Source organism: Rhinoraja longicauda, chromosome 8 (genome assembly GCF_053455715.1).
Source record: "Rhinoraja longicauda isolate Sanriku21f chromosome 8, sRhiLon1.1, whole genome shotgun sequence".
NCBI lineage: Eukaryota > Metazoa > Chordata > Chondrichthyes > Rajiformes > Arhynchobatidae > Rhinoraja > Rhinoraja longicauda.
In genome coordinates, this window is record NC_135960.1 from 33457613 (window position 1) to 33470156 (window position 12544).

Here is a 12544-nt window from a genome sequence, read left to right on the forward strand (position 1 = left end):
GATGTTCTTACCGATCGACACTGTTCTACTGATGAGAAAATCAACGATCCAGTTGCAAAGGGACATACAGAGGTCTGGATCCTGGAGCTTGGAGGAGATTCAAATGGTAACCCACGTTGTTTAGCTAACAGTTGCCACATCCTAAGATTCTAACATTCCACCGAAAACCTACATTATAAATGCTCTAGGTGATATAGACCACATTTTATGCTTACCCGAGAGGTTGGAAATACTTCAGCAGAATATATTCTGCAAGTACAGATAGAAAAAACTATAAATCATTTAGAAAAAGATTGCTAATTAATGACAGGTTGCAAGCACTTTATACAAATCGTGCATACATTTAAACACAAAACGTGAAAAATTAATCTCACTGTAAACCAATCGTGTTCTTTAAAAAAAACCCCAGCATACCGAAACAATTCAATTTTTGTTTGCTGGTGCATTTGAAGCTGCCAAACAGAGGAAAAGAATAATGGTTACTTTCAATCAGGTTCTTAGTGAGCATACAGTGAAATTTGACTTTGGTCCACCTTGTGCACAAAGCACAAAAATGGAAGTTACTCAGCAGGTACGGTGACACAAGTGGCAAAATCTAATTGAGCAATTGAATCCACAAATGGGGAAACCATTCAAACAAAAGGAGATCGTCAACAGCATGGTTTAAAGAGGCCCCACATCGATTTACTGGTAAGTCCTCTAATTCTTTCTTTGATGTTGCATCCTTTTCAAACAACCATTTCACCTTAATGCCCATTCCCTTAGGGCCTTTGTTCAATCTCATATATTACTCCAATAGTGTGCCTAGTCAGACACCACTCACTGACATCAAACAATTTCATGTCCAACTGCTGTCCCCTCATCCATCCAGACTATTCACCTTTCTCTGACTAGCACCACTTCCTCCCTTCATCGTCTGATCACGAGTCTGCCTCCTGCATCCATCAATGCCCCATCACCCTGTAGCACCAGACCCCATCTTCTCCTTATTCCTCATGCAATTCAGGATCAACTTAAATTGCTTCCTTTATCACACACAATGTTTGAGTCCTGTACAAATTGAATTTTAGTGACGGGGTGGGGTGGGGGGTGGAGGCTGATGGTGGTGGTGGAGGGGAAGGGGTGAGGAAAGAGGATGAACATAAATCTTGGCAACTGTTTAAACTACTTTTGTTTCCCAGCATAGGATTTCCAGCTCAATTTCTTTGATTCAATCACGTTTGCTATTTCCTTAATGCATACTCCAGATAAAATATTAACAAATTAGGTTACTCACCTGGCTATTTTATCACTACATGACATAGTGAGTAAACGTTCTCCTTGTAATACTCCATCCCATGTCTGAATGGTGTTGCTGGATCGAACTGGAATTGTCCCTTCACCAGATTCAATTTTTGTCCTGAGTTGACCTCGTGCCTTCCGATTTGGGTGCTTGTCTCCCTGATCTGCTATTTCAGAAAATAAGTGATATCACACCAACTATGTACAAAGAAATCCAGCATTAAACTTTATGAGGTTTAACGTACATAGTAGATTCAGACGTGACGTGAATAACCAGTGGAAAAAAACCATTGCTATTTCTCGCAATTAATCTCAGGTAAATTAAATAATTTCAGTCACATTAGTAAAGATGTGCAGCAAATGGTTCAAGCTTTTTGAGAGTTGAAGCTGCACTCATTCAGACAAGTGGAAAGTATTTCATCCTGCTACCAGCCTGTAGCTCATAGAAGCGGGAATTCTTTAGGGTATCAGAACATGCGCCACAACCCGAAAGACATCTAACCCATCATAAAAACCCATCAGGAAAGGAAAACTGCACATAATGCACGTGTTAGATTTTTAACTGCCTTCTCAGATCAGCTGCAATTAGGGGTGGCCAATAAATGCTATCACTGTTTGCAATGTCTACATTCTGTGAACAAAGAAATAATATAGTCAAGACAATATTTTTGTAATCAGTCCAGATGAATTCTGGATGTTATTTATGGGGGATTTGGAACTGGTAACGAATATCAAGAAAATGTGTAAGAAGGAACTGCAGATGCTGTTTTAAACCGAAGATAGACACAAAAAGCTGGAGTAACTCAGCGGGACAGGCAGCATCTCTGGAGAGAAGGAATGGGTGACGTTTCGAGTCGAGACCCTTCTTCAGACCTGAAAGGGTCTTCAGACCCAAAAGGATCTTCGGACGGGTCTCGACCCGAAACGTCACCCATTCCTTCTCTCCAGAGATGCTGCCTGTCCCGCTGAGTTACTCCAACTTTTTGTGTCTATCAAGAAAATGGTTGGACTCATTCTTGTTGGAGATGGCATTGCTTGATGTTTTGTGATGTGAATGTTATATTCAGCCCCATGTCTGCTTATTGTGAAGGTCGTGCAAAATTGGGGCTTGGGCTGCTTCCTTTACTAAAGACCTGTGAATGGAATTGAACAATGTTCACTGATAACTGAACATCACCATTTCTGACTAAATGATGGAAGGAAGGTCACTGAAGATGGTTTGGCCAAGGACAATGAGGGATTCCTGCATTGATGTTATAGGAGAAGATTATGGAGATTTGCTATGTCAGAGAGGATTCTATTGAACTTCTGCAGGTATATAGTAGAGAGCATATTGACTGGTTGCATCACGGCCTGGTTCGGCAACGTGAATGCCTACGAGCGAAGACGACTGCAAAAAGTTGTGAACACTGCCCAGTCCATCACCGGCTCTAACCTCCCCGCCATCAAAGGGATTTACCGGAGTCGCTGCCTCAAAAAGGCAGTCAGCATAAACAGAGACCCACACCACCCTGGCCGCACACTCATTTCACCCCTGCCATCGGGAAGAAGGTACAGGAGTCTGAAAAATGTAATGTCCAGGTTCAGGAACAGATTCTTCCCTACAACCATTCAGCTATTAATCACTCAAATAAGCTCTGAACTACATTGACCATTACTGTTATTATTGCACTATTATTGTTTGTTGTGTGTTTGTGTGTGTGTGTGTGTGTGTGTGTGTGTGAGTGAGAGAGTGTGTGTGTGTGTGTGTGTGAGTGAACTATATGTTTCTTGACTCCCTTGACTGGAGCTGAAATTTAGTTATGATTTTCAAGGAATACTCATTCTTGATGTGAAACAGCAGAAATGCAAATTGCAAAGCTCTAAGCTGGTTGTGACTGAAAAGAATAAAATTAATTATTACCTAAAATATTATATATTACTCATACTACAATAAAATGCTGACAATTCAGCACCATTGGGACTTGATGATGCCTGACTAGCAAATGTTTTTCAAAATATTGGATGTTACTCCTACTAATATCCATTTACTTTCATTTCACTTGGTTTATTTGTTATAAATGTAGTATAATAAATTTTCCAGTGGACATGGTGAGCATAAAGGGAATAGAAATACCCAAGAACTTCAAACCCTGGCTCCAATCACAAACCAACCGCACGTTCCTGATCCCTGTTATTGCAAACCCAACCCCAGCTCCAGCCGATGGTTCCTTCCCCTATAACAGGGGCCTCCAAACTTTTCAGCATGAGGGCCACATTATATATTTGGCACATTTTTGCGGGCCGTAGGAAAACGTAAAGAAGTGTGACTTTTATAAATTTAATGAACTCAAAAAAGTTTAGACGAGGTTACGTTAGATTAGGAAAGGTTAAACTAGGTAAGATTAGATTAGGTTAGTTTACATTAGGTTTATATGGCAACAAATAAATAATATTCAATTTTTAAAAAGAGCTTGAAATATTGGAATATATATATACCGTAGGTATACAATTATTTATAAAACAGAAAAAATACAGTGACCACCACTGGGGGGGAGAGAGAGAGGGGGGTCGGGGGGGGGAAGAGAGTGGGGGGGGGAGAGAGAGAGTGGGGGGAGAGTGTGGGGGGGGGGAGAGAGTGTGGGGGGGAGAGAGTGTGGGGGGAGAGAGAATTGGGGGGAGAGAGAATTGGGGGAGAGAGTTGGGGGGGGGGAGAGAACTGGGGGGGAGAGAGAGTTGGAGGGGAGAGAATTGGGGGGAGAGAGTTGGCGGGGAGAGAGTTGGGGGGGAGAGTTGGGGGGGGGAGAGAGTTGGGGGAGAGAGAGTTGGGGGAGAGAGAGTTGGGGGGGAGAGAGTTGGGAGGGAGAGAGTTGGGAGGGAGAGAGTTGGGAGGGAGAGAGTTGGGGGGGAGAGAGTTGGGGGGGAAGAGAGTTGGGGGGGAAATTGGAGGGGGAGATTGGAGGGGGAGATTGGAGGGGGGAAAGAGGCGGGGTAGAGGGAGCAGCGGGTGAGCGGGAGCGCTGGGAGTGGGTGTCAGAGGGTCCTGTGAAGGAGCGCCGCCACTTGCGAGGGATGCTCCCTCCCTCTCTCTCTCCCTCTCTTTCCCCTCTCCCTCTCTCCAAGCGCCAACGAGATCTGCGCTGCTGCTCCACTCTCTTCCCCGGCCCAGTCTCCCTCTAACACAGCGAAATAAGAGCAAACACAAGTGTAGTTGTTGTTCAGAAGCCCCGCATCCCCAGGGTGAGCAGGGGCGGCGAGGAGGGAAGTTTTACTTGTCTTTGTTCTTATTGCTCCTTCACCTGACCCACTGACACCCTCCCCCTCCCCGCGCTCCCACTCTAACCCGCTGCTCCCTCTACCCTGACTCTCCCCCCCCATCTCTCTTTCTCCCCTCCCCCCCTCTCCCTCTCCCCGGGGTGAGCAGCGGTGGCGAGGGGGGACGTTTCCTTGAGTTTGTTGTTTGCGAGGGGGCGCTGCGATCTCTCGCCTTGTCCCGGCTCTGGGTCGGTGGCGATCCACTCTCCGATGAACCTTCGCCGGCAGCTTCTGCCTCCAGTCTCCGCCACCTAAGAGCTTGCTGCGGGCCGGATAAAATCTTGTGGCGGGCCGGATGTGGCCCGCGGGCCATAGTTTGGAGATTCCTGCCCTATAATGACTCTGTGACAGCAACCAATAACAAACCCTTACCCTCTACTGCTGCCTCATGTGGTGAGAAGATGCGGGCATCTCCACATGGTGATGTACTAATGTATAGGTGGAACTGCACATTTTCCTTAAGTTTGAAGCCACCTCCTTCGCATTTAATAAAAACGGATCTGTGGTGGTCTTCTATCTTGTTGCTTTAAAAGAGAACACAGAATTGTTTGTACAACAATAAATACTACAATATACTTTAGATATATCCAAGCACAACCTTGTATGCCAGACTACCTCCAAACTGCTGAAGGAACTCCAGGCAATTTTGTGAAGGAAAATGGACAGACAGTGTTTAAGGTTGGGGCATACTCAGGCTAATGGACAGGGTCATGGTTTGAAATGCCCATTTTCCTGCACAGCTGTTGACTGTCCTGCTGAGTTCCTCCAGCAGTTTGTTCTTTTGCTCAATGTTGGACTAAAAATTAATATGTATAAAATGTATAAAACAGAATGCTGGGAGAACTCAGTAGGTCAAGCACTGCCTGCGGAGGCAAAACTCGAGACACTGCAGTAGGACTGTGAGGGATAAGAAACAATTGCCAGGATATATCCGTCCAAAGGATTGTAGGATAAAGGCTGGTAGCTGAATTCCCAGTTAATTCTCGGAATGACGGAACTATCATATATTGAAAGGCTGGAGCGACTAGGCTTGTATACACTGGAATTTAGAAGGATGAGAGGGGATCTTATTGAAACGTATAAGATTATTAAGGGATTTGACACACTAGAGGCAGGAAACATGTTCCCAATCTACCGCTGGCACGGTGGCACAGCGGTAGAGTTGCTGCCTTACAGCGACTGCAGCGCCGGAGACTCAGGTTCGATCCTGACTACGGGTGCTGTACTGTACGGAGTTTGTACGTTCTCCCCGTGACCTGTGTGGGTTTTCTCCGAGATCTTTGGTTTCCTCCCACACTCCAAAGACGTACAGGTTTGTAGGTTAATTGGCTGGGCAAATGTAAAAATTGTCCCCAGTGGGTGTAGGATAGTGTTAATGTGCGGGGATCGCTGGGCGGCGTGGACCCGGTGGGCCGAAGGGCCTGTTTCTGCGCTGTATCTAAATCTAAAAATCTAAAATCTAAAAAATCTAAATGTTGGGGGAGTCCAGTACCAGGGTCCACAGTTTAAGAATAAGGGGTAGACCATTTAGAACGGAGATGAGGAAAAACTTTGTCACTCAGAGAGTTGTAAATCTGTGGAATTCTCTGCCTCAGAAGGCAGTGGAGGCCAATTCTCTGGATGCTTTCAAGAGAGAGTTAGATAGAGCTCTTAATGATAGCGGAGTCAGAGGGTATGGGGTGAGGGCAGGAACGGGGTATTGATTGTGAATGATCAGCCATGATCACATTGAATGGCGGTGCTGGCTCGAAGGGCTGAATGGCCTACACCTATGTCTATTGAATGGTGGTACCAGATGATAAGGAGATGGAATTATGTGGGGAGCAGGAGGGGATAGCAAAGGTGAACATAGGGAGAAGAAAATGAGGTAGCCAGTGGGTATGTGAGGAGAAGGACATTGGAGGGGTAGATTACATGAAATTGGAAAATTCAATATTTATATCATGGGGTTGTAAGCAACCTAAGCAGGATATGAAAGTAGGCACAAAATGCAGGAGTAACTCAGTAGGTCAGACAGCATCTCAGGAGAGAAGGAATGGGTGAGGTTTCGAGAACTTCCGAGATGCTGCCTGAGTTACACCAGCATTTTGTGTCTACCTTCGATTTTAACCAGCATCTGCAGTTTTTTTTCCTAAGCAGGATATGAGATGTTTGCATTTGTATTTGTCCTCTTGATAGAAATGGAGATGCCAGAATGTTCAGAAAGACAGATAAAAGGATGTGACTATGCAGGGCTTTAAACATAACAATGAGTATTTTACATCCGAGAATAATGAAACTGAGACATATAATATAAGTAAATGTCAGAGTTAATGGATGAACAAACCATGACTTGGGATTGGAAAGTTTCAGCACTTTAGACCAACTGATGTCTCTGGAGGGTGGAGAAAAGTTGGGGACAGATAGTGTGGGTGATGGTGAGCGAAGGAAGGAGTGAGGTGGTGTTTTCAGAACCTAAGCACACAGCCAAGACAACGCAGGAGTGGTTTCGTGACAAGTCTGTGAATGTTCTTGAGTGGCCCAGAGCCCGGACCTGAACCCGATTAAACATCTCTGGAGGGACTTGAAAATAGCTCCCCATCCAACCTGACAGAGCTTGAGAGGATCTGCAGAGAAGAATGGGAGAAATTACCCAAATACAGGTGGGCCAAGCTTGTAGCGTCATACCCAAGAAGACTTGAGGCTGCAATCGCTGCCAAAGGTGCCTCAACAAAGTACTGAGTAATGGTTCTGAATACTTATGTAAATGTGATATTTCAGTGATTTCTTCTTAATTCCTTTGCAAATATTTCTAAACACCCGTTTTCGCTTTTTTATTATGGGGGATTGTGTGTAGATTGATGATAAAAAAATAATTTAATCCATTTTAAAATAAGGCTGTAACGTAGCAAAATGTGGAAAAAGTGAAGGGGTCTGAATACTTTCTGAATGCACGGTACCTGTAACTAATAAGTCACAATAGCAACTGAATTCTACATAAGATAATAAACTGCAGTGAAATAGAATTGTTATAAAACCTGGAAGAGCATGAGATCCTTTCATTCCACCAACCTTAAATGACACTCCATTTGGGAATAAAGAAACCGGATGAGAGATCTACGTGCAACAATTTCAGCATGACAATCATTCAGAGCCAGGCCCCGGTCACTCATATACTCGCCGTTGATACATTTAGTTCCGGTGGCAACACATATAACCATGGCATCTTTGACATCAGTTCCTGATTTCAAAAGTGGGGATGAGGGTGTGGAGGAGGTGGAGAATACAGTGGAGGACACAAGGCAAGAAACAACAAGTCAATAAAGTACATTATGAGGAATGAACTAATTTATGCCATAAAAGACCAGTTGTCCCACTGTACCTGCACTGAATTAATGTTAAGCATAACAAAATAAATGTTGGTGTCCTATTTTCTCCCCAAGTCATGCAATATTATCTGCTCTAAATATGTATCATTTTTTTCCTTCAAATACTGTGGTCCCTTGCAAACTATTAGATGCTTCTACTCTGCACTGCTCTTATCAGGCCCCAATTGATAAATTGACCCTCATCATAGACTCCAGAATCAAAAAGAAAAGTCAATGAAACGGTAATGAGTGACGAATCAAAGAACACATGTAAATCAATGTAAAGATGCCAAATGAGAAAACTTCATGTGTCCTAATTGAAACAAATCATCAACTCGAAAAAACATGCTCTGCTTTCAATAAATTAGTGCTGGTTGTCCTTGGCATGTCACCATACATAGGGGCAAACCATCCTCTATGATAATCCTCAACATTGGTGCTCCGCAATGATGCGTTCTCAGTCCCCCTTCTCTGCTTCTTATACACCAACAAATGTGCAGCCAACTACAAATCCTTTTCAATCTACAAATCCGCGGACGACACCACCTTTGTGGTCGGATATCAAATAATGACGAGACGGAGTGCTGGAAGGAGATTGAGAATCTCTTGAACTGGTCTCAAGATAACAACATGTCTCTCAATGTCAGCAAGACAAAGGAGATAGTGATCGACTTGAAACAATGTGGTACACGTATGCATTGATGGCACCGAAATAGAGATGGTCAGAAGCAGTAAGTTTTTAAATATCACCAGCAACTTGTCCAAGGCCACTTACAACAAAACAATGACCAAGAAAGCACACCTCAGAAGGCTTATGAAATTTGGCATGTCCCCAGCGACAGAAAGCATTGTATCGTGATGCATCACAGCATGGTTTGGGAATAGCTCCATTAAAAATTGCAAGAAATTGCAGAGAATTGTGGACGCAGCCCAGACCATCGCACAAACCAATCTCCCTTCCATTGACTCCATTTACACTTCACACTGCCTTGGCACGGCCACCAGCATAATCAAGGACGTCTCATCCCAATTACAGTTGTGAATCTGTGGAATTCTCTGCCTCAGAAGGTAGTGGAAGCCAATTCTCTGAATGCATTCAAGAGAGAGCTGGATAGAGCTCTTAAGGATAGCGGAGTCAGGGGGTATGGGGAGATGGCAGGAACAGGGTACTGATTGAGAATGATCAGCCATGATCACATTGAATGGCGGTGCTGGCTTGAAGGGCCGAATGGTCTACTCCTGCACCTATTGTCTATTGTCTACTCCCTCTATTCTTCTCTTCCATCAGGTAAGATACAGGTGTGAAACCGCACCTCTCCAGATTCAAGGACAGTTTCTTCCCCGCTGATATCAAGCAACTGAGCCATCCTATCAACAACTAGAGAGCTGTCCTGAGCTACTTACGAAGGGGACTTAGAAGGGGGAGGGTGTCAGAAGGGGGAGGGTGTCAGAGGGTCCGGTGAAGGAGCGCCGTCACTTGCGGGGGCTGCTCCCTCCGTCTCTCCCCTCACCCTGCGCCAGTGAGATCTGCGCCGCTCCTTCACTCTCTTCCCCGGCCGCATGGACTTACGAAGGGGAAATCATGCTTGACTAATCTTCTGGAATTTTTTTAGGATGTAACTAGGAAAATTGACAGGGGAGAGCCGGTGGATGTGGTGTACCGTGACTTTCAGAAAGCCTTCAACAAGGTCCCACATAGGAGATTAATGGGCAAAATTACAGCACATGGTATTGGGGGTAGGGTGCTGACATGAATAGAAAAATGGTTGACAGACAGAAAGCAGTGGGGATAAATGGGTCCCTTTCAGAATGGCAGGCAGTGACTAGGGGGGTACCGCAAGGCTCGGTTCTGGGTCCGCAGCTATTTACAATATACATTAATGACTTAGATGAAGGGATTAAAAGTACCATTGGCAAATTTGCAGATGATACAAAGCTGGGTGGTAGTGTGAACAGTGAGGAAGATGCTATGAGGTTGTAGGGTGACTTGGACAGGTTGTGTGAGTGGACGGATGCATGGCAGAAGCAGTTTAATGTGGATAAGTGTGAGGTTATCCACTTTGGAGGTAAGATTAGGAAGGCAGATTATTATCTGAATGGTGTCAAGTTAGACAAAGGGGACGTACAATAAGATCTGGGTGTCCTAGTGCATCAGTCACTGAAAGGAAGCATGCTGGTACAGCAGGCAGTGAAGAAAGCCAATGGAATGTTGGCCTTCATAACAAGAGGAGTTGAGTATAGGAGCAAAGAGTTCCTTCTGCAGTTGTACAGGGCCCTAGTGAGACTGCACCTGGAGTACTGTGTGCAGTTTTGGTCTCCAAATTTAAGGAAGGATATTCTTGCTGTTGAGGGTGTGCAGCATAGGTTTACTCGGTTAATTCCCGGAATGGCGGGACTGTCCTATGTTGAAAGACTGGAGCGGCTAGGCTTGTATACACTAGAATTTAGGATGAGAGGGGATCTTATCGAAACATATAAGATTATTAAGGGGTTGGACATGTTAGAGGCCGGAAACATGTTCCCAATGTTGGGGAGTCCAGAACCAGGGGCCACAGTTTAAGAGTAAGTGGTAGGCCATTTAGAACGGAGATGAGGAAAAACGTTTTCAGTCAGAGAGTTGTAAATCTGTGGAATTCTCTGTCTCAGAAGGCAGTGGAGGCCAATTCTCTGAATGCATTCAAGAGAGAGCTAGATAGAGCTCTTAAGGATAGCGGAGTCAGGGGGTATGGGGAGAAGGCAGGAACGGGGTACTGATTGAGAATGATCAGCCATGTTCACATTGAATGGTGGTGCGGGCTCAAGGGGCCGAATGGCCTCCTCCTGCACCTATTGTCTATTGTCTGCCGGATGGTAGAAGTTCGATCAGACTATTGCAGGGGTGTGAGGAGTCTTTATGAATGCTGGTGGCTTTCCTGAGGCATCGTGTATTGTAGAAGTCCTCCAAGGCTGATAGCTGTGCCCCGATAATCTTCTGAGCTCTGTAGACTACACGCTGAAGAGCTCTCCTCTCCGCCTCCGTGCAGCTGAGATACCACACAGAGATGCCATATGTTAGGATGCTCTCTGTGGTGCAGCGGTAGAAGGTCGTCAGCAGCTGTTGGGGCAGACCAGTCTTTTTCAGCGTTCTCAAGAAGAACAGTCATTGCTGTGCCTTCTTGACCAACGCAGCGGTGTTAGTGAACCATGTGAGGTCCTCCGAAATGTGTGTGCCCAGAAACCTGAAGCTGGACACTCTCTCCACACTGTCCCCGTTGATAAAGATCGGAGCGTATTCCCCATTATGTGACCTTCTGAAGTTGATGATCAGCTCCTTGGTCTTAGAGGTGTTTAGGGACAGGTCGTTATCTGAGCACCAGTCCGCCAGGTTCTGTACCTCCGCTCTGTAGTGTGTTTCATCACTGTTGGTGATCAGCCCGATCACTGTTGTGTCGTCTACAAACTTGACAATGGTGTTGGTGGCTAATGCAGGAACACAGTTGTTTGTGAAGAGGGAGTAGAGCATGGGGCTCAACACACAGTTTTGTGGTGTGCCGGTACTCAGGGTGATAGTGGAGGACAGGTGCGGGCCCAATCTCACTGCCTGTGGTCGCTCCGTCAGGAAATTCAGGATCCAGTCGCATAAGCTGGTGGAGTTTGGTGGTGAGCTGGTGGGGATGACCGTGTTGAAGGCAGAGCGATAATCTATAAATAGCATCCTCACGTACGTGCCCTGTCTCTCCAGGTGTAATAACAAATCTTTGCTTTATGATGGTAATATAAACACTAACTATGTGCAAAGTGTGGACGGTATAACTGGGCACCGCACTTTTGCAAGACTATCAAGTCTTTAAAAAGGACGAAAATGGTATCTGGGACGGGGGGAGGGTTCAAATGCATAGAGAAGCGTACATTTACCTCATTGAAGATTAAAGGAATTTTTGACAGTGTCAAAAATATCAAAGATTTTGCTGTAGTAAAGTAAGGAGCTGTTTCCAATGGCAATAAGAAATGGTAACTAAAAGCTTACTAACCAAGGTTCAGAATAATTGGTGGAACATCAAACATAAAAGAAGAAAATTCACATGGCAAGCTTTTATTTTCGAGAATGCACTGTGTGAAAGAATGTTTGAAGTAGGCCCAATAATAATTTCTAATAGCAAATAGGTTAAATTCATGAAAAAAATTACAGGGCTATGATAAAAGTACAGTGACCAGATTCAGTTGATAACTCTTACTCAGAGTCCCCCACCTTCACAACAAGAGAAATTAAGGAGTGTTTCACACATGACATGAATCTGTATGTCATCAGTTTCCTATTTTTAAGGATTAAATCACACTTAAGGGTTTGCAGATAAATCCATTTTAGGGGTGATAAAATATTATAGTTCTTCACGTTCATTTTCTTAAAGTTTTGGTACTACATCTTATATGATCTTATAAGCTTATAAGCTCATCTTATACGAAGACATAAAAACAACATTTTTCCATGCAAATGTCTCTTTTGTAGGATGAAAGTCTTGCTCTATAGCTTGCAATGGAGCTTTTAGAAATGAGGGAATTCATCCATAAATGCATTATTAAAAATCAAAACAACAATAAAGATTAAGTTATGTATCTTTATGCTCAGAGGGTTAGTAAAGAAA

At 44.5% G+C, this 12544-nt stretch overlaps 1 protein-coding gene across 4 annotated transcripts in view; it reads right to left on the minus strand.

The window, feature by feature from the left end:
* The window catches only part of adarb1b (adenosine deaminase RNA specific B1b), a 194642-nt gene that overhangs the window by 21073 nt on the left and 161025 nt on the right, over nucleotides 1–12544 (minus strand). For 3 of the 4 annotated variants that reach the window (XM_078403582.1, XM_078403584.1, XM_078403585.1), the window contains 3 exons: nucleotides 7627–7795; nucleotides 4948–5099; nucleotides 1277–1448 (listed from right to left, as the gene is read on the minus strand). In XM_078403582.1, coding sequence (XP_078259708.1) covers nucleotides 1277–1448; nucleotides 4948–5099; nucleotides 7627–7795 — 493 coding nt within the window. The remainder of the gene's footprint in view (nucleotides 1–1276; nucleotides 1449–4947; nucleotides 5100–7626; nucleotides 7796–12544) is intronic. The other variant, XM_078403583.1, reaches the window with a different exon arrangement.